Source organism: Capricornis sumatraensis, chromosome 10 (assembly GCF_032405125.1).
Source record: "Capricornis sumatraensis isolate serow.1 chromosome 10, serow.2, whole genome shotgun sequence".
Taxonomy (NCBI): Eukaryota; Metazoa; Chordata; class Mammalia; order Artiodactyla; family Bovidae; genus Capricornis; species Capricornis sumatraensis.
The window spans coordinates 27881982-27902853 of NC_091078.1; the positions used below are offsets into that span (position 1 = coordinate 27881982).

At 38.2% G+C, this 20872-nt stretch overlaps 1 protein-coding gene across 1 annotated transcript in view; it reads left to right on the plus strand.

Annotated features, from left to right (window-relative positions):
• Positions 1-20872, plus strand: part of TMEM26 (transmembrane protein 26) — a 64268-nt gene that overhangs the window by 14133 nt on the left and 29263 nt on the right. The window contains exons 2-3 of the mRNA XM_068982958.1: positions 11244-11322; positions 17013-17126. Coding sequence (XP_068839059.1) covers positions 11244-11322; positions 17013-17126 — 193 coding nt within the window. The remainder of the gene's footprint in view (positions 1-11243; positions 11323-17012; positions 17127-20872) is intronic.

Consider the following 20872-nt stretch of genomic DNA (forward strand, 5'->3'; position numbering starts at 1 on the left):
GGAGGCTGAGTTTGATCCCTGGGTAAGGAACTAGATACCACGTGACTCAACTAAGAGTTCCCATGGTGTAACTAAAGATCCTGTGTGCCACAACTAAAGATTTCACATGCCTCAATGAAGATGGAAGACCTCACATGCCACAACTAAGACTCAGCACACCCAAACAAATTTAAAAAAAAAAAGTAAAAAACAAAGTCAGCAACAACAAATCACGAAAGCTCTAATTAAGAGTGCTAGTATTCACCTTCACAAGTATTCCCCTTTTATAAAACCTAAATGTGGGCATTTTTCAAACGCTTGGAAATGCTGTTACAATAAGTATTCCTGACCAATTTGAAATCCTGTCTTTTTTGTTCTCATTATTAGTCTGTTGTTTTTTTTCTCAGTTGTGTCTCTTTGCAACTCTATGGACTGTAGCCTACCAGGTTCTTCTGTCCATGTGATTCTCCAGGCAAGAAAACTGGAGCGGGTTGTCATTCCCTTCTCCAAGGGGATCTTCCTGACCTGGGGATTGAACCTGCGTCTACTGCATTCCAAGCAGATTTTTGACCATTTGAGCCACCTCCTCGCTAAAGATCATGGACAAAACAAACCCATCATGTGATCTTGGTACCTGTTGAAACATACACATTTCCTATTCAGATCTCCATTTGTGGGGCATTCTCACCAGCTTATGGCCATTTGGTTGTGGCCTGTCCTCTCCTGCCAAGTCCTTCCTCTCATGGGCAGACACAGGCAAAGGACTCTAGGAGAGAGGTGCAGATAAGAGGCTTCCTAGGCATCCGGGGGCTGTGTGCTCTGCAGGAGCACTCGGTGCATTCTGAGGGGTGGCAGAGAGATAGATGGTAGCTGGAGGCCATCCTATCAGTTGCCCTTTCTCCCTGTGCTAACAGAGAGGCCTCCTGAGCAGCCCAGATGCAAACCCTGGCCCACTTCAAGAAACCAGTCTCCATGTAAGGAGGACAGTCCTTAAGTTGTTAGATAGGATTCAGGGGTGTATGAAAGGATATCTTGACCTAGTTTCTTAATTTCCATGAAAATAAACCTATTATTATAAAGTGCTCCAGAAATTTTGAGGACCCTTGAGGTGGTTTAACATGAGATTTTGAAACTTGGGTCTAGTATATCCTGACAATTCCACTCTGCCTTTGTAGAGTAGGAAATACTCAGAAGTGAAATACAAAATAAATGACAGTTCACCTCAGAGTAATTTTGGAACTTTATTTTGGCTTCATTTAAATATTATCTATCTTCAGATTTATGCATATAATTAGAAGATTAGAATCCTCATTGTATGCAGAGAGAAAAGCTATGCAGGGTATTGGGTAATATTATGGTTAATTTTCTTCTATTTATTTCTATTGTTATACATTTCTAAAATGAACAAATGTTACTTTTTCAATACGAAAACAATAATACATATCATTTTGGGGAAGAGGAAAATGGAATTTTACTTCTAGACTAATGGTGAGTTGAAGTAAATATAATCCACTGCAGAGCTAAATTGCTCAATGTCATGACACAATCATTTTGTGAAAAACATTATGTCATGTTGAAATGACAACTTTGTAGGGTAAATAATATTTTATTTTTGGAAGAAGTGAACTGAAAATAAAACAATGAGTATAGTTCTTTAAGAGCTCAGAGTAGGGTCTAGCATGTAGCAAGACCTACAAACATATTAGTCAACAAGTAAGTATATAATAAATAAAGGAAAATAAGGATGATGCACCTGCTGTGTATTTAGGGAGAACTGGCCTACTGGCTAAGGGCTGTGAATAAACAAACAAACGAAAATTTCTGTGGAGAAAAATTATCTTTAGGAAGGTAAATTTAGAAAAAATAGCTGACCAAAAGGGAAGCAATTTGGCATTAAAGTCTTAATGTTGGGCATATTCTGTATTGTGATAAGGGAATGCTAATTAGAACTGTAATAAATCTGAGTTTCCAAGGGCAGATAGCTCATTCAGTTCAGTTCAGATCAGTTCAGTCACTCAGTCATGTCTGATTCTTTGCGACCCCATGAATTGCAGCACGCCAGGCCTCCCTGTCCATCACCAACTCCCGGAGTTTACTCAAACTCACATCCATTGAGTCAGTGATGCCATCCAGCCATTTCATCCTCTGTTGTCCCCTTCTCCTCCTGCCCCTGATCCCTCCCAGCATCAGAGTCTTTTCCAATGAGTCAACTCTTCGCATGAGGTGGCTAAAGTACTGGAGTTTCAGCTTTAGCATCATTCCTTCCAAAGAACACCCAGGACTGATCTCCTTCAGAATGGACTGGTTGGATCTCCTTGTAGTCCCAGGGACTCTCAAGAGTCTTCTCCAACACCACAGTTCAAAAGCATCAATTTTTCGGCACTCAGCCTTCTTCACAGTCCAACTCTCACATCCATACATGAACAATGGAAAAGCCATAGCCTTGACTAGACGGACCTTTGTTGGCAAAGTAATGTCTCTACTAGGGTAATAGCAGAATGTCCAAGGAGCAGTGGCTGTATGGGTGCAGGAGGGCTGAGAGGAGCTATTCCACGTTCAAGGTCAGGAGGGGTGGTGGTGAGGAGATACCCCTCATCCAAGGTAAGGAGCAGCGGCTGTGCTTTGCTGGAGCAGCCGTGAAGAGATACCCCATGCCCTAGGTAAGAGAAACCCGAGTAAGAAGGTAGGTGTTGCGAGAGGCATCAGAGGGTAGACACATTGAAACCATAATCACAGAAAACTAGTCAATCTAATCACATGGACCACAGCCACGTGGGGCCACCCAAGATGGGTGGGTCATGTTGGAGAGGTCTGACAGAATGTGGTACATTGGAGAAGGGAATGGCAAAGCACTTTAGTATTCTTGCCTTGAGAACTTCATGAATACTATGAAAAGGCAAAATGATAGGATACTGAAAGAGGAACTCCCCAGGTCGGTAGGTGCCCAATATGCTACTGGAGATCAGTGCAGAAAGAACTCCAGAAAGAATGAAGTGATGGAGCCAAAGCAAAAACAATACCCAGTTGTGGATGTGACTGGTGATAGAAGCAAGGTCCAATGCTGTAAAGAGCAATATTGCATAGGAACCTGGAATGTTAGGTCCATGTATCATGGCAAATTGGAAGTGATCAAACAGGAGATGGCAAGGGTGATCATCGACATTCTAGGAATAAGTGAACTAAAATAGACTGGAATGGGTGAATTTAACTCAGATGACCATTATATCTACTACTGCGGGAAGGAATCCCTTAGAAGAAATGGAGTAGCCATCATGGTCAACAAAAGAGTCCGAAATGCAGAACTTGGATGCAATCTCAAAAATGACAGAATGATCTCTGTTTGTTTCCAAGGCGATCATTCAGTATCACAGTAATCCAAGTCTATGCCCCAACCAGTAATCCGGAAGAAGCTGAAGTTGAATGGTGCTATGAAGACCTACAAGACCATTTGGAACTGACACCCAAAATAGATGTCCTTTTCATTATAGGGGACTGGAATGCAAAAGTAGGAAGTTAAGAAACACCTGAAGTAACAGGGAAATTTGGCCTTGGAATACAGAATGAAGCAGGGCAAAGGCTAATAGAGTTTTGCCAAGAGAACGCACTGGTCTTAGCAAACAGCCTCTTCCAACAAAACAAGAGAAGACTCTACAAATGGACGTCACCAGATGGTCAACACCGAAATCAGATTGATAATATTGTTTGCAGCCAAAGATGGAGAAGCTCTATACAGTCAGCAAAAACAAGACCAGGAGCTGACTGTGGCTCAGATCATGAACTTCTCATTGCTGAATTCAGACTTAAATTGAAGAAAGTAGGGAAAACCACTAGACCATTCAGGTATAACCTAAATCAAATCCCTTATGATTATACAGTGGAAGTGAGAAATAGATTTAAGGGACTAGATCTGATAGATAGAGTGCCTGATGAACTATGGACTGAGGTTTGTGACATTGTACAGGAGATAGGGATCAAGATCATCCCCATGGAAAAGAAATGCAAAAAAGCAAAATGGCTGTCTGGGGAGGCCTTACAAATAGCTGTGAAAAGAAGAGAAGCAAAAAGCAAAGGAGAAAAGGAAAGATATAAGCATCTGAATGCAGAGTTCCAAAGAATAGCAAGGAGAGATAAGAAAGCCTTCCTCAGTGATCAATGCAAAGAAATAGAGGAAAAAACAGAATGGGAAAGACTAGAGATCTCTTCAAGAAAATTAGAGATACAAGGGAACATTTCATGCAAAAATGGGCTTGGTAAAGGACAGAAATGGTATAGACCTAACAGAAGCAGAAGATATTAAGAAGAGGTGGCAAGAAGACACAGGAGAACTATACAAAACAGACCTTCACAGACCTTAAAGCTCAACATTCAGAAAACTAAGATCAGGGCATCTGGTCCCATCACTTCATGGGAAATAGATGGGGAAACAGTGTCAGACTTTATTTTGGGGGCTTCAAAATCACTGCAGATGGTGATTGCAGCCATGAAATTAAAAGATGACTACTCCTTGGAAGAAAGTTATGACCAACCTAGATAGCATATTCAAAAGCAGAGACATTACTTTGCCAACAAAGGTCCGTCTAGTCAAGGCTATGGCTTTTCCAGTAGTCATGTATGGATGTGAGAGTTGGACTGTGAAGACAGCTGAGCACTGAAGAATTGATGCTTTTGAACTGTGGTGTTGGAGAAGACTCTTGAGAGTCCCTTGGACTGAAAGGAGATCCAACCAGTCCATTCTGAAGGAGATCAGCCCTGGGATTTCTTTGGAAGGAATGATGCTAAAGCTGAAACTCCAGTACTTTGGCCACCTCATGCAAAGAGTTGATTCATTGGAAAAGACTCTGATGCTGGTAGGGATTGGGGGCAGAAGGAGAAGGGGACGACAGAGGATGAGATGGCTGGATGGCATCACCAACTTGATGGACATGAGTTTGAGTAAACTCCGGGAGTTGGTGATGGACAGGGAGGCCTGGCGTGCTGTAATTCATGGGGTCACAAAGAGTCGGACATGACTGAGTGACTGAACTGATCTGAATAGCAATGTTTTAAAAGTATCCCACTTGGATGTATCTTAATCATTTATTCATATATTTATCAGTTTATGTCAGTCTATGATTGGTGTAACTTATATTTTATAAACAATCATCAAGAAACTTGATTTCACTTATTTCTGAGATGGCTAGACCCCTCTCTGATATTAGGGCTTATGGTTGGCATCTACTTATTTTCAATACAATTAAGACATGAAAACTAGAGTAAAATGATATGAAGCCCCTATGAAAGGGTATGCAGTTTGGTTCATTATACAGAAAAAGGTGGGATCAGGCTTAGTTTTTAATTTTTAGGATTCACATTCTCCTTGGTTCCAGAAATGAACTGCACTGACAATGCACTATCAGGAATATTGTAAACCTTCAAAATAATATGTAATGTCTAAATGTCACCTTGAAATATTAAATCCTGCATCGCAGAAAAAATATCAAATTCATCCAGGCACAGAATAATGTTTCCTTCAGGAAAACTTTTGATAAGAATCAATTTATGATATTTCAAAAGGAGATTTCCAGTCAGACCAGCAACAGAGTGTCAAGAAAGTCAGAACTGTAAATCAACTAGGACCTTATGAGATCACTATTAGTACTTGGGATGGACCATCACGTGCCAGGTACTGTGGAAGGAGCTGAGGACATGATGTGCAGATAGACACAGTCAGGTACAGTTCTTTGCTTATATCACTTAGAATTGCTGGGAGACAAGTGACCACAAACACACACACAGACACACACCTGTATGCACACATATAAATGTTGAAATTCTCTTAACACCCATGGAATAAGAGTGAAGAGTGCTCTAGGATAAGCAGGAGGCCCAATTGCACAAGGAGGCCCAACTGAAGCATGGAAAGACAACGAAAGTTCTTGTGTGCAGTCCTATAGCGCTGATATGAACTTTGAAAAGGAGATGATAAGGTGAAAAGTGAGGGAGAGAGGTATTTCAAGGGGGAGAAATACATATGTGAAGGTTTGAGTTAGAAATCAACTTAGCTTTTTTCTCTTTTTTTAGTACAATATCAAGCCCATAACACTGTCTTCTCTACTCCTCATAACCATCCTATGAGGTTGATATAACCTATTTCATAGACAAGGATCTTGAGTCTCAGAAAAAGTAATGAATTTCCAAAGATGAATGAATGGGAGAGGCAAGATTCAAATTTGGGTCTCTCAAGTTCGTGAAATTTCTACTGCAGTGTAACAGTTCCTCAAGAGCCACAACCTAGAAACTGTACCTGCTACCAGGCCTGCTGAAATATGAACAAAAGGTCCTTGTAGATGCTAGCAGCCGTCACCTGTTTAGCTTTCTCAGTCTTCCCTTTATTTATAAATTTAGTCATTCAAACATTTAAGCATTTGCTTAATAAGTATTAACTTTAAGCATTCATAAATAAACACTAATTCTTAAAGAGATGGGAATATCTGTCTCCTGAGAAACTTGTATGCAAGTCAAGAAGCAACAGTTAGAACTTTACATGGAAAAAAAAATGACTGGTTCAAAATTGGGAAAGGAGTACAACAAGCTGTATATTGTCATTCTGCTTATTTAACTTATATGCAGAGTATATCACGCAAAATGCTGAGCTGGATGAGTTATAAGCTGGATTCAAGATTGCCGGGTAATTATCAACAACCTCAGATATGCAGATGACACCACTCTAATGGCAGAAAACAAAGAGGAACTAAAGAGCCTCCTGATGAAGGTGAAAGAGGAGAGTGCAAAAAGCTGGCTTAAAATTCAACATTGAAAAAACTAAGGTCATGGCATCCGGTCCCATCACTTCATGGCAAATAGAAGGGGAAAAAGTTGAAGCAGTGACCTATTTTCTCTTCTTTGGGCTCAAAAAGCACTGTGGAGGGTGACTGCAGCCATGAAATTATAAGACACTTGTTTCTTGGAAGGAAAGCTGTGACAAGCCTAGACAGTGTATTAAAAAGCAAAGACCTCACTTTACTAACAAATTGTGCATATAGTTAAAGCTATTGTCTTCCCAGTAGTCATGTACAGATGTGACAGTTAGACCATAAAGAAGTCTGAGTGTGAAAAATTGATGCTTTCGAACTGTGGTGCTGGAGAAGACTCATGAGAGTCCCTTGGATAGCAAGGAGGTCAAACCAGTCAATCCTAAAGAAAATCAACCCTGACTATTCAATGGAAGGACTGATGCTGAAGCTGAAGCTTCGATACTTTGGCTACCTGATGTTAAGAGCCGAGTCATTACAAAAGACCCTGATGCTGGGAAAGATTAAAGGCAAAAGGAGAAGAGGACAACAGAGGATGAGATGGTTGGAAAGCATCACTGGATTCAACGGACATGAACTTGGGCAAACTCTGGGAGATAGTGAGGGACAGGGAAGTATGGCGTGCTGCAGTCCTTGGGTTTGCAAAGAGTCAGACATGACTTAGCGACTGAACAACAACAATGGAGATTTAAAAAGACAGCAGGGACTACTGAGGAGAGGAAAAGATGAAGGAGATGGAAGGGGGAAAGGACATAAATTAGAGACTCAGGATCTGCCGAATCGTATTATAAATGTACACAGCAAGAAAACAGTGGAGAATGTGCTGGGTCACAAGAGAAATACAAGCTAAAATTAATTACTGCAGTGAATTCCTGTATTTCAAAATATAGGAAGGGTACTGATAGAGATATAAGAGCAGGGCTTTCTGAAACAAGTAGTCATAATTTGAAGGACATCTGCTCCAAAACCCACATCAGAACCTCTCTTCTCAGATGGACCAACCTGAAGGGACGAAAGAGCCCTTTGCTCTTAACAGGGACCCATGGTCCAATAAAACATATAACTGAAATGTACCCTTCATGTAAAAATGCAATGTATCTATACCTTTCAATACTTTTCTAGGTAACAGACTTTTATTTTCTCTATAATTAAAAAAAAAATCAGTTGAACAACGACCATAGCCTGCTACTGGAGAGGGAGAGAGAGAGGAGCCAGGGGAGGAAGTTCCTAATTCTGAATTGCTATTGGTCACTTTGTGGACTAGGCATTTCCTTGGTAATTCTACCTGGAAGCCTTTGGGAATTGCAGCAAATCCTCTTAGGTATAGGGTTAAGAGGGTCAGGAACGGGGTGGGGGAGGAGGAAGACAATGGACCCACATGCTCTTGACTTGAATATGATTAATTCTCAGGCACTTCATGGGATTCCCACCCCCTTTCACAGACGTCAAAGAGGTCTGACGACGAAGAGGGATGGGACAAGGGAAACTTTCCAAAACATTTTGTTTTGTTTCATTTTAAATACACAGCAGGTTGAAACTACTGAGTTGCTCAGCTTGATAGGATATGGTAGAGGAAAGGGAAGTAGAGATAAGATGAGGAAAGGAAAAGGCTTTGAATATGTATCTGATTAGGGAATTTTTAATCTTTGTAATAGGCAACAGAGAAAATCCTAGATTTTGAATGTTTTTTAAAATGCATAACTAGATTTCTAATTAGAGGAAACATGTTGAAACAGGATAGTCTTTTTTCCAATTGTAGAAATAAATTTCATGCACAGAAGATGTTCAGGGTGATTGATTGTTTATTTTATTCTTGAACTCTTCCAAGAACTATGATATGTTCAGTATATAGTTTCCTTAGATTATTATTTTAACAGTATTGCCAGGCGAGTTAATCCTAAAATTAATCCTGAGAGAGTCAACAAAATTGCAGCCCAGCCAAATTTGACATATACAAAAGAAGATTTACAGAGTCCAACTGTCCCTCCAACCAGAATTCATATCCTTCCCTAATTTCACAAAGGAAATATTCTCTCCTGATGTTTCCGTTGATATGGGAGGTCAAAGAATTAAGTGTCCCTTTTCTTTCTAAAAGCATGTTTGACATGGCGGCCTTGGATATCTTTCTGCAGCCCAACCATTGTCTAAGTCAGATTCTAATAATATCTTGACCCATAACCCTTTGTTTCAAATTAATTTCTGCAGGAAATTGATGGTAGGGTAATGTCTATTTAAATACTGATTTTTTTTAAGAGTTGCTTTCACTTGCCCTTTCTCTTCCCAGAAGTTGAAAGGAGATATTAGTGAAAAGGTTAATAGCCTTTAAACAGTCCATTCTAAATATTTTCCTCCATTTAGGTTTGTTCACTCCCTTTCTCCTCCCCCGGATTATAACCATATGATTTTAGTGGAATTTCATCTCAAATTCTGTTTTTGAGCAATTAACATTTCTATTTTTCAGGTCATCTTAAACCATCGCATGAATGTACTAAAAGTATTTTAATAAAATTACACTGACTTACAGTTTTAAGATGATTTATAAAGCAAGAGTCCAATCTAAAATAAAATGCAATTGGAAGAAATAAATTTGTAAAGTATGTAATTTTTATCTTAGTTCAAATTTTGAAGGATGTGTTTTCATTGCATGACATCCCATAATTATGTAACAGCTACTTGTTATAGAATGTACAACTCTGCCAGACACTGCTTTTTAGAAAGTTCCAACATGGGTTGGAACTGTGCAAGTCCACTTATATGCATCTTATTTTCAATAAATACATACTACAGTACCATGGTTGGTTGAATCTGTGGATGTGGAACTGTGGGTATAGAGGGTCGATCTCAGAGTTATATGTGGATTTTCAACTACACAGAGAGTCCTAATCTCCATGTTGTTCTAGGGTCCACTATATCATAAAAATTCCTGTGAGATAAATGTGACTGCTGTAGACTGAACTGTGTTGCCTCAAAATTCATACGTTGAAGCCCTAAGTCCCAGAGTAACTATATTTAGAGACGGAGCTCTTAGGAAGTCAGTAGAGTTATTTGAGGTCATAAGGATGGGGTCCTAATTCACTAAGACTGGTGGCTTCATAAGAAGAGAAGAGAGAAATCCATTTCTCTTCTTGTGATGTGTGTGCACTCAGGAAAGGCCATGTGAGTTCACAGTGGGAGGTGGCTGTCTAAAAACCAGGAAGAGAGCTCTTACTAAACCCCAACCATTCTGGAAGCCTGATTGTGAACTTCCAACCTCCAGAACTGTGAGAAAATAAATTTCTGTTGTTTAATCCACCCAGTCTATGGGTTTTGTTATGGCAGCCTGAGCCGACGAATACATGACTGTTCCCATTTTGTCGATTAGGAAGCAAACTGGGAGGTCAGTGGCAAAACTAACATTTAAATTTGATGTGTCCAGGTACAAATGAGAGTCCTCTCTATGGACTGCCCTCTGAATTTAAGTCTGAAATTAATTACTATAGATAGCCTTCAAAGAGATACCAAACCCTTCATCTGAGGTTTGTTTATATACGCATTCCTTGGAGATATTGGACGTTCATTTCCATACCACTGAAATACAGAGAGTCACATGAATTTTCTGGTTTCCCAGTGCATTTAAAAGTATACTTACAATAGGCCATAGTCTACTGAGTGTGCTTTATGTCTGAAAAAACAATGAACAAAGCTTAATTAAACAATGCTTTATTGTTAAAAATTGCTAGCTATATCTGAGTCTTCAGTGAATCTTAGAAGTAACATCCAAGATTACTGATCACAGAGCACAATAATAAGAAGAAAATTTGAAATATGTGACACAAAGACACAAAGTGAGCAAATGCTGTTGGAGAAATGGTACTAGCAAACTTGCTTCACGCAAGGTTGCCGCCAACCTTCAATTTGTAAAGAAAAACACAGTATCTATGAAGCTCAATAAAGCAAAGGACAATAAAATGAGGTGTGCCTGTATTTTTATTTTTCCTAGGTTTAGCAGAAACACACAAAGCCAGTTGATTCTGTTTAGTCTTATTCCTTATCATCTGATTTTTGTCTTCTAGCAGAATGTTATTTTTTGAGCTCTCAGAATTTCAGGTTAATGTTGAAAAACATAGGCAACCTTCCCGAAATTACAGTGTTCAGAAATCAAGATTTACTGTTGCTGTATTTGCTTTCATATTAAACACAAAATATCCAGTTTTGTGCCTGAGACTAATTGGCAGTGTCCCATTAAACCGTATTAAAATTAACATCTATTAATTGGATTAGAAATTCAGTGAGAATGACAGCTGCTAGTGCCTTTTACAGTTGCTTTGTTTCTCTATAATCCATATGGCAGGAATCACATAATGCATTTTTCCCCTTTGAAATAAACATTTGAGATTAAAAGGTTTGACTCAGTGTGGTCAGGGTATGTGCACTTGTTTTCTTTCTTTTAAAAAAAATTATGAAAGCTGAACTATCTTTTTACCTTGTTCACAGGTTTTCTCCAGCCATATTTTTATATCTGATTAGCATTGTTCCATCATTATGGCTTCTTGAAATGCACCATGAAACCCAGGTATGTACTTTTGGAGAGTTGAATACTCAGCAACAAACTACATTCCTATTATAATCCAATTTCTGTCAGAAATGCACTTTTCTAAGGAACTGGAGTTATCAAGAATTGACTAAATAAGACCCTTCAGCAAAAAGGAAATGAATCCACGATCTGTCTAAACTAATAAAAGTGTCACTTTCATTTAAGATTTAAGAGTATTCATTAATAATCTGGGTTAGAGATCTTGTTCCTAACACTTCCCCTCCAATATGCTACAGTTTACATGGGGGTATACAATTTTGGTTTTATCCCTTGCAGTTTCAGTGAGTTACTGTACTAAGAATGGGCAGGGCTCTGTATGACAGACTGTTGTTCTTAGTCACTCAGTCGTGCTGCACTCTGTGACCCCATGGATCCTAGCCTGCCAGGCTCCTCTGCCTATGGAATTTTTCAGGCAAGAATACTGGAGTGAGTTGCCATTTCCAACTCCAGGGAATCTTCTGGACCCAGGGATTGAACCCATGTCTCTTGCATCTCCTGCACTGACAGGTGGATTCTTTACCACTGAGCCACCTGGGAAGCCCCATGACAGTATCTTAGAGTGAAGTGAATCAGAAAGAGAGGAAAAATATCATATAATAATGCATATATGTGGAATTTGGAAAAAACATTAGTATAGATGATCTTATTTACAAAGCAGAAATAGAGACACAGACAGAGAGAACAAACATGTGGATACCAAGGTAACGGAGGGTGGGTGGGATGAACTGGGAAATTAAGATTGTTGTATATACACTATTGATTCTATGTACAAAATAGATAACTAATGGATCGCTAATGAGAACTTACTGTATAATTCAGGGACCCCTACTCAGTGCTCTGCTGCTGCTGCTGCTAAGTTGCTTCAGTCGTGTCCGACTCTGTGCGACCCCACAGACGGCAGCCCACCAGGCTCCCCCGTCCCTGGGATTCTCCAGGCAAGAACACTGGAGTGGGTTGCCATTTCCTTCTCCAATGCATGAAAGTGAAAAGTGAAAGTGAAGTCGCTTAGTCATGTCCGACCCTCGGTGACCCCATGGACTGCAGCCCACCAGGCTCCTCAGTCCATGGGATTTTCTAGGCAAGAGTACTGAGGTGGGGTGCCATTGCCTTTGGTAACCTAAATGGGAAAGGAATTCAAAAGAGCTGTATGTATATATATATATATGCATATAGCTGATTCACTTTGCTGTACAGCAGAAACTAATGCCATATTGTAAAGCAACTATACTCCAATAAAAATTAAAAAAAAAAAAAAAAGAATGGGCAAGGCTCAATCATCTAGCATCCTATAAAATGACATTTTCCCCTTTGGCCCAGGGGTAAAGAATCCATCTACAGTGCAGGAGCTGCAGGAGACATAGGTTTGATCCCTGGGTTGGGAAGACCCCTGGAGGAAGGTATGACAATCCACCGCAGTATTCTTGCCTGGAGAATCCCATGGACAGAGGAGCCAGGTGGGCAATAGTTCATAGGGTCACAAAGAGTCAAACACGACTGAAGCAACTTAGCACACGTGCACAGGAACAACGAAAACAAAACTCCATCATCTGTGCCCTGCTATACAAACACTGTCAAACTCGGAAGGGCTATTTGAAATAGTCTGTTTTAAAATACAGGCTTTGCAGGTTATAGGAGATTCACTTCTGAGGTCCTAAGAGCTGTCTTAGTAAAATATGAATTTCATTCAAGTGCCCCAAAATAAGTGTAAAGGAGAGGAACCAGGGAACCCACGATCAGGAAGGGTAGGCTATATATATTAAGACCACACTGACCTAGAAAAGAAACAGTGGCTTCCAATATGAGTCCCTAATCTATAAATAGAGGCACTGACTTAGGTTTTTAAATTTCTTTAATTGGAGGATAATTGCTTGACAATGTTGTGCTAGTTTATGTTGTACAACAAGATGAATAAACTATAAGTAGACATATCCAGAGAAGGCAATGGCACCCCACTCCAGTACTCTTGCCTGGAAAATCCCATGGACAGAGGAGCCTGGAAGGCTGCAGTCCAGGGGGTCACTGAGGGTCAGACACGACTGAGCGACTTCACTTTCACTTTTCACTTTCATGCATTGGGGAAGGAAATGGCAACCCACTCCAGTGTTCTTGCCTGGAGAATCCCAGGGACGGAGGAGCCTGGTGCGCTGCCGTCTATGGGGTCACAAAGAGTCAGACACAACTGAAGTGACTTAGCAGCAGCAGCAGCAGCAACAGCAGACTTATATCCTCTCCCTCCTGAACCTCCCTCCCACGCCTCTCCCCATCCCGCTCTAGAGAGACGTGCTGATTTTTCAGTGAATTACTTCTTATATGGGCAACCCTAGGTAGCAGGATCTAGGCTGGATTCAGCCACTGATTGTCATCAATGCTCCTGTATGACACTGGAGTGGGGGCACTTTGTGCAGTCTATTGGACTACAGCCTGGACTTCACATCTTCAGGGCTCAGGTTACAGGATTGTTTTATAGATGAACTGTAGTTATGATATAATAATGTTGTATCTTTACTGGTAAAATCTGTGAGACTGTCACAGATTTCTTTGCTATAGAAGGTCACTTTATAGCAAAGTTAAGCCTCTGATACAAGTTTTAGATATTCAAATCTTATCTGGAAAATGCTTGCTCAACATTTTAGGCACACAGAGGGGAGTTTAGTTCTGTGGACTAGTTTTGTGGAATTCCACAAGCATGTACCAATAATGTAGGCATGAAGAAGACATCTGTCTGCCTAAATCTCCTGTCTAAAGAATATTAATGTCAAAGGCTATCTCTATGTTTGTAGCAAAAGAATTTTTGTCACAGTAGATTGGTTGGTTCAAGTTACTACAGCTTTTAGGATATCAAGGGACTGTTTTAATTTCCTTACTACTTACTACTTTCAGGGGTACGAGAATAAGCTCTGGTGACTTGAATCACTTTTTTCACATCCAATTCTATGACAAGGTTATCATCCACAATAACAATTCATTTCCCCAAATGCTTTTATAGTAGAAAGCTCTACACAGTTAATTGATATACAGGTCAAATCCCATTACAACAAATAGCATGCAACCAAAAACTCTCTTTTTAATAAAATTAAAAAAAAAAAAAAAAGATGTTTGAGCCCCGGGCAGTACCTCTCTAATTTTCACACTACAAAAAAAATTCGACCTTTAGTAGTAATGGATCTGACTCATTTTGACACTGAGAATTAAAATGAATGCCCAGATTGTGAATTGGGCAGGGTGGGCAGAGTTGGAAGTAGAAAAAAGTGAGAGAGAGATAAAAAAGTATTAGAATTGCATTTAAAGAAATAAAAAATGTCAAAATAAAGGAAGGTACGGAAATTCTTAGTCTATTCATGTAGGAAATCTTGGTTACGATAATAATCATATTATACATTTTCATATAGTTTGTTATTTCAAACTATTTTCAGATACTTTTTTTCATTCATATACCCAGCAACTCCTTAAGTTAGACATGGTATGTAGATTTCTATGTTAGAGGATAGGAACCTGAAACTCAGCAAGGTTAAGTAATTTTCCCAAGGCCACACAACTAATCAACAGCAGTTCTAGGGTTTAGAACCTGGGTCTTAACCCCTAGTTCATTAAATCACACTGCCTTTTTCAATAATGTGTTTTATGTTTTACAGGAATTTGCATCAATATCATCTGAATGTTTCATGATTGAAAAGGATAATTTAATTTGCTTTCACATTTTCCATTTACTCTGCACCCTAAACATTCCAACCTATGACTTGGCATTCAAAAAACATCCTGACCTATTTCATGATAACATTTCTCTTAGATGATCAATTCTGTGCCTTCACTTCTGAATCTGACTGGGTATACATGAATGGAAAGAAAATGTTTGTGACAATAATTATGACCTTAACTCTTAGTCAAGTCTATTTATGAATTGGCACAGTTAAAGCAATGGAAATATTCTGGTCTTGAAGATGTCTGGTTTGAACCAAAGGAATGTTTTTGAAGCTTTTAAAGGTTTTCAGACATAGCCCATGAAAAAGTGACTTTTTGGCACCCAGATCATCCATGTAACTCACTTATATAATGCTGATTGTAAACAGTATTACCATAAAACCAATATAAGTCAGGTTAGGTCTTAGGAGTTTGTTCTGTGCAATCCAGTACAACTGCCACTTAAAATAAAGTTGCATCAATTTATAACAAACAGAATTCTAAGAATGAACAGGGACTCGGGTCTTTATACCATAATATGAGCTACAAAGCCATTTGCCATCATGTTATCTTATGCTGCAGTACAGATGACTATTTTTTTAAAAATAACAAGATGTCTATGGATTTTTAGTGATAAAAATGTGAAAAACATATCAAGGTCACCACTTTTAATATACAATCTGCTTTCATGCCTGCCAAGAAGTGTTCAAATATGTTTCCTATTGAACATTAGGTTCTTAGAGTCACAGAGCTCCTGCCATGAGGATTTGTTGCTTGGTTCAAAGATTTAATTTGTTATCTTCATTATCTTTTCTTGGAGCCTTGGCTATATATAAAAAAAAAGTGTGCAAACAACTACATTTTTGCTCTTAGAGATATGGCACATGGCCATTTTTCTTAATTATTCTTGTCATTTCACCCATAATACTAGTTGTTGTTGTTGTTTTTTCCATCCATAACACTAGTTGTTTTGATGGAATGGAAAAAAAATAGCTTCTTGACAGACTTTCCTTTCTACTTTTCCAAGTAGCTCATAGTATGATCAATGAAGTATCCAGAATTAATTAAGAAAAATATACTTCTCAGTGATAGCATTAAAAAAAAACTCTCTAAATCCAAATGTGTGATCATGGATGTGCAGTGGTGGTTGTGTTTGTGTGTGTGGGTGTGTGTGTGTGCACTTCACATGTATGTTGGCTCTGCAGATTTTTTTAAAAATGAGTCTGTTTTTTTAATGAGTTTGTGAAATAATCATTGGCTACGCTTACAGTTTGAAGTATCACACCTTTCCTCTCTTATGTACTTTTCTCTTTTCTTTCTCTACCTCAGATTCCCAGCTTCTGGTTGGATTAAAAATCACACATAGTAACATAAATAAATTTACATGCAAAATGAAAGAATAAGGAGGGGGAAATGCCATTTATTTTAGGTCTATTGTTAACTTTTCTATAAATCTAAATTGGCTTCTAGAGTGATGTAAAATGTATATGTTGATGGGTAGATATGTTATCATTTTTGGGGGTTGTTACAGTGCTTAACAGACATGATTGAAAGTAACTGAATTACCTACATTAGCAAAATGGTATTTTAAATAAAGAGGCTCTGAACAAGTAATAAAATCGTTGAATGAATGCTTTGACCAGGATCATACATGCCTTCATTGGTTGTTGGTTTGTTTTATAATTGTTCCATGATTTAAGAAAGGGACCCCAGAGATCAATTAATAAATTCTACAGCTCTCCACAGTGAACTTAGAGCATCTACAGCCTCATAGACTTGTGGGAAAATGAGACATGTATAGTTGATTTTTTTCTCATATTAACTGAAAAGTGTTTTCTACCTCAAGGCTATATTCTGATTTTTGAAAATGTTTATGGATACTACAGAAACTTCACATCTTTGCTCATACTCTGTTAGATACATTGAAGCCATCTTAAATGCTGCCTACTGTGATATTTTCTGACACATTGCTTTTTAAAAATACTTCTTAGTATTGCAGTGGCCAATCTGGAGGATTGTCACAGAATACCAGCAGAAAAGAAGACTTCAATCAAACTCTCTTGTCAGCTGAACATACCAACAGAGCAGATGATCTCATTGAGACGGTGAGAGCTTTCTCCTTGTATGGTAAGGGATCTAACAAATCACCTTTTCACTTGGTGAGAATACCACTTTCTATACCTTTCAGCTCATTCTTCCCTAGGGAAATTCGCCAATTGTTTGGCTCAGAAAGTCACAAGATAATTGTATTTTGAACTATTATTGAACATATTTAACAAGCCTAATGGGCATATATATTTATATGCATTAATAAATATATTTAACTTGCAGTATTAAGGAACCTTTAACACTTAGACCAGATGACCTATGTACAAAGAGAGATACAGACAATTGTGAAGGAATGATATAATGAAAAGATTGGGATCTGCCCTATATATTTTTTTTTAATTAATTTAGTTTTTAATGAAGGATAATTGCTTTACAGAATTTTGTTGTTTTCTATCAAACCTCAACATGAATCAGCCAGAGGAATACATATATACCCTCCCGTCTGAAACTCCCTCCCATCTTCCTCCCCATCCCACCCCTCTAGATTGATATAGAGCCCCTGACTGAGTTTCCTGAGCCATACAGCAAATTCTCCTTGGCTATCTATTTTACATATGATAATGTAAGTTTCGATGTTACTCTTTCCATACATCTCACCCTCACCTCCCATCTCCCTATGTCCATAACTCTATTCTCCATATCTGTTTCTCCATTGCTGTCCTATAAATAAATTCTTCAGTACCATTTTCCTAGATTCTATATATATGCATTAGAATATGATATTTATCTTTCTCTTTCTGAATTACTTCACTCTGTATAATAGGTTCCAGGTTCATCCACCTCATTATAACTGACTCAAATGTGTTTCTTTTGTGGCTGAGTAATATTCCACTGTATATATGTACCACAACTTCTTCATCTCTCCATGGACATCTTGGTTGCTTCCATGTTCTAGCTACTGTAAACAGTGCTGCAGTGAACATGTGTCTTTTTCAGTTTTGGCTTCCTCAGGGTATATGCCTAGGAATGAGATTGCTGGGTCATATGGTGGCTTTATTTCTAGTTTTCTAAGGAATCTCCATACCATCTTCCATAGTGGCTGTATCAATTTACATTCCCATCAACAGTACAAGAGCATTCCCTTTTCTCCACACCCTCTCCAGCATTTATTGTTTGTAGACTTTTTGATGATGGCCATTCTGACCAGTGTGAGGTGATATCTCCTTGTAGTTTTGATTTGCATTTCTCTAATAATGAGGGATGTTGAGCATCTTTTCATGTGTTTGTTAGCTATCTGTATGTCCTCTTTGGAGAAATGTCTGTTTAGGTCTTTTTCCCATTTTATGCTTGGGTTGTTTGTTTTTCTGGGATTGAGTTGTATGGGCTTCTTGTATATTTTGGAAATTAATCCTTTGTCAGTTGTTTCATTTGCTATTATTTTCTCCCATTCTGAGGGCTGTCTCTTTACCTTGCTTAGTTTCCTCGGCTGTGCAAAAGCTTTCAAGTTTAATCAGGTCCCACTTGTCTACTTCAGTTTTTATTTCCGTTACTCTAGGAGGTGGGTCATAGAGGATCTTGCTTTGATTTATGTAGTCGAGTGTTCTGCCTATGTTTTCCTCTAAGAGTTTTTATAGTTTCTGGTCTCATGTTTAGGTCTTTAATCCCTTTTAAGTTTATCTTTGTGTATGGTGTTAGAAAGTGTTCTAATATCATTCTTTTACATGCAGCTGTCTAGTTTTCCCAGCACCATTTATTGAAGAGGCTATCTTTGCCCCATTGTATATTCTTGCCTCCTTTGTCAAAAATAAGGTATCCATAGGTGCATGGGTTTGTTTATGGGCTTTCTTTCTTGTCCCATTGGTCTATATTTCTGTTTTTGTGCCAGGACCACACTGTCTTGATGACTGTAGCTTTGTAGTATAACCTGAAGTCAGAAAGGTTGATTCCTCCAGCTCCATTCTTCTTTCTCAAGACTGCTTTGGCTATCTGGGGTCTTTTATGTTTCCATATGAATTGTGAAATTTTTGTTCTAGTTCTGTGAAAAATGCCATTGATAATTTGATAAGGATCACATTGAATCTGTAGATTGCATTTGGTAGTATAGTCATTTTCACAATATTGATTCTTCCTACCCAAGACCATGGAGTATCTCTCCATCTGTTTATGTCATCTTTGATATCTTTCATTAGTGTTTTATAATTTTCTGCATACAATTCTTTTGTCTCCTTATATAAGCTTATTCCTAGATATTTAACTCTTTTTGTTGCAGTGGTGAATGGGATTGATACCTTAATTCCTCTTTCTGATTTTTCATTGTTAGCATATAGAAATGAAAGTGATTTCTGTGTATTGATTTTGTATCCTGAAACTTTGCTAAATTCACTGATTAGCTCTAGTAATTTTCTGATAGTATCTTTAGGGTTTTCTATGTACAGTATCATGTCATTTACAAACAGTGAAAGCTTTACTTCTTTTCCAATCTGGTTGCTGTAGCTAGGACTTCCCAGAACTATGTTGAATAATAGTGGCAAAAGTGTATATCCTTGTCTTGTTCCTGATCTTAGGGAGAATACTTTCAGTTTTACACCATTGAGAATAATGTTTGCTATAGGCCTATCATATATGGGCTTTACTATGTTGAGGTAGGTTCCTTCTATGCCCATTTTTTGAAGAGTTTTAATCATAAATGGGTGCTGAATTTTGTCAAAGGCTTTTTCTGCATCTATTGAGATGATCATATGGTTTTTATCTTTCAATTTGTTAATATGGTGTATCACATTGATTGACTTCTATATATTGAAGAATCCTTGCATCCCTGAAATAAACGCAATTTGATCATAGTGTATGAGCCTTCTGATGTGTTGCTGAATTCTGTTTGCTAAAATTTTGTTAAGGATTTTTGCATCTATGTTCATCAGTGATATTGGCCTGGAGTTTTCTTTTTTTGTGTTGTCTTTATCTGGTTTTGGTATCAGGGTGATGGTGGCCTTATAAAATGAGTTTGGAAGTGTTCTTTCCTCTGCAATTTTTTAAAAGAGTTTTAGAAGGATAGGCATTAGCTCTTCTCTAAGTATTTGATAGAATTCTCCTGTGAAGCCCTCTGGTCCTGGGCTTTTGTTTCTTTGGCAGATTTTTAATCAAAGCTTCCATTTCAATGCTTGCATTTGGGTTGTTCATAATTTCTATTTCTTCCTGGTTCAGTCTTGGAAGATTGAACTTTTCTAAGACTCTGTCCATTTCTTCCAGGTTATCCATTTTATTGCCATATAGTTGTTCATAATAGTCTCTTATACTCCTTTGTATTTCTGCATTGTCTGTTGTAACCTCTCCTTTTTCATTTCTAATTTTGTTGGTTTGAGTCTTCTCTCTTTTCTTCTTGATGAGTCTGGCTAAAGATTTGTCAATTGTGTTTATCTTCTCAAAGAAACATCTTTAAGTTTTATTAACCTTTAATAGTGTTTCATTCTTTATTTTTCATTATTTCTGCTCTGATCTTTATAATTTCTTTCCTTCTACTAATTCTGGGTTTTTGTTTTTTGGTTGTTGTTCTTCTCCTTTTTCCAGTGGTTTTAGGTGTAAAGTTAGGTTGTCTATTCAGTGTTTTTCTTGTTTCTTGAGGTAGGATTATGTTGCTATAAACTTCCTCTTAGAACTGATTTTCCTGCATTTCATAGGTTTTGAGTTGTCATGATTTATTGTAATTTGTTTCTAGAAATTTTTTGAATTCCCTTTTGATTTCTTCTGTAATCTGTTCATTATTTTTTAATGTGTTGTTTAATCTCCATGTGTTTGTGTTTCTTAC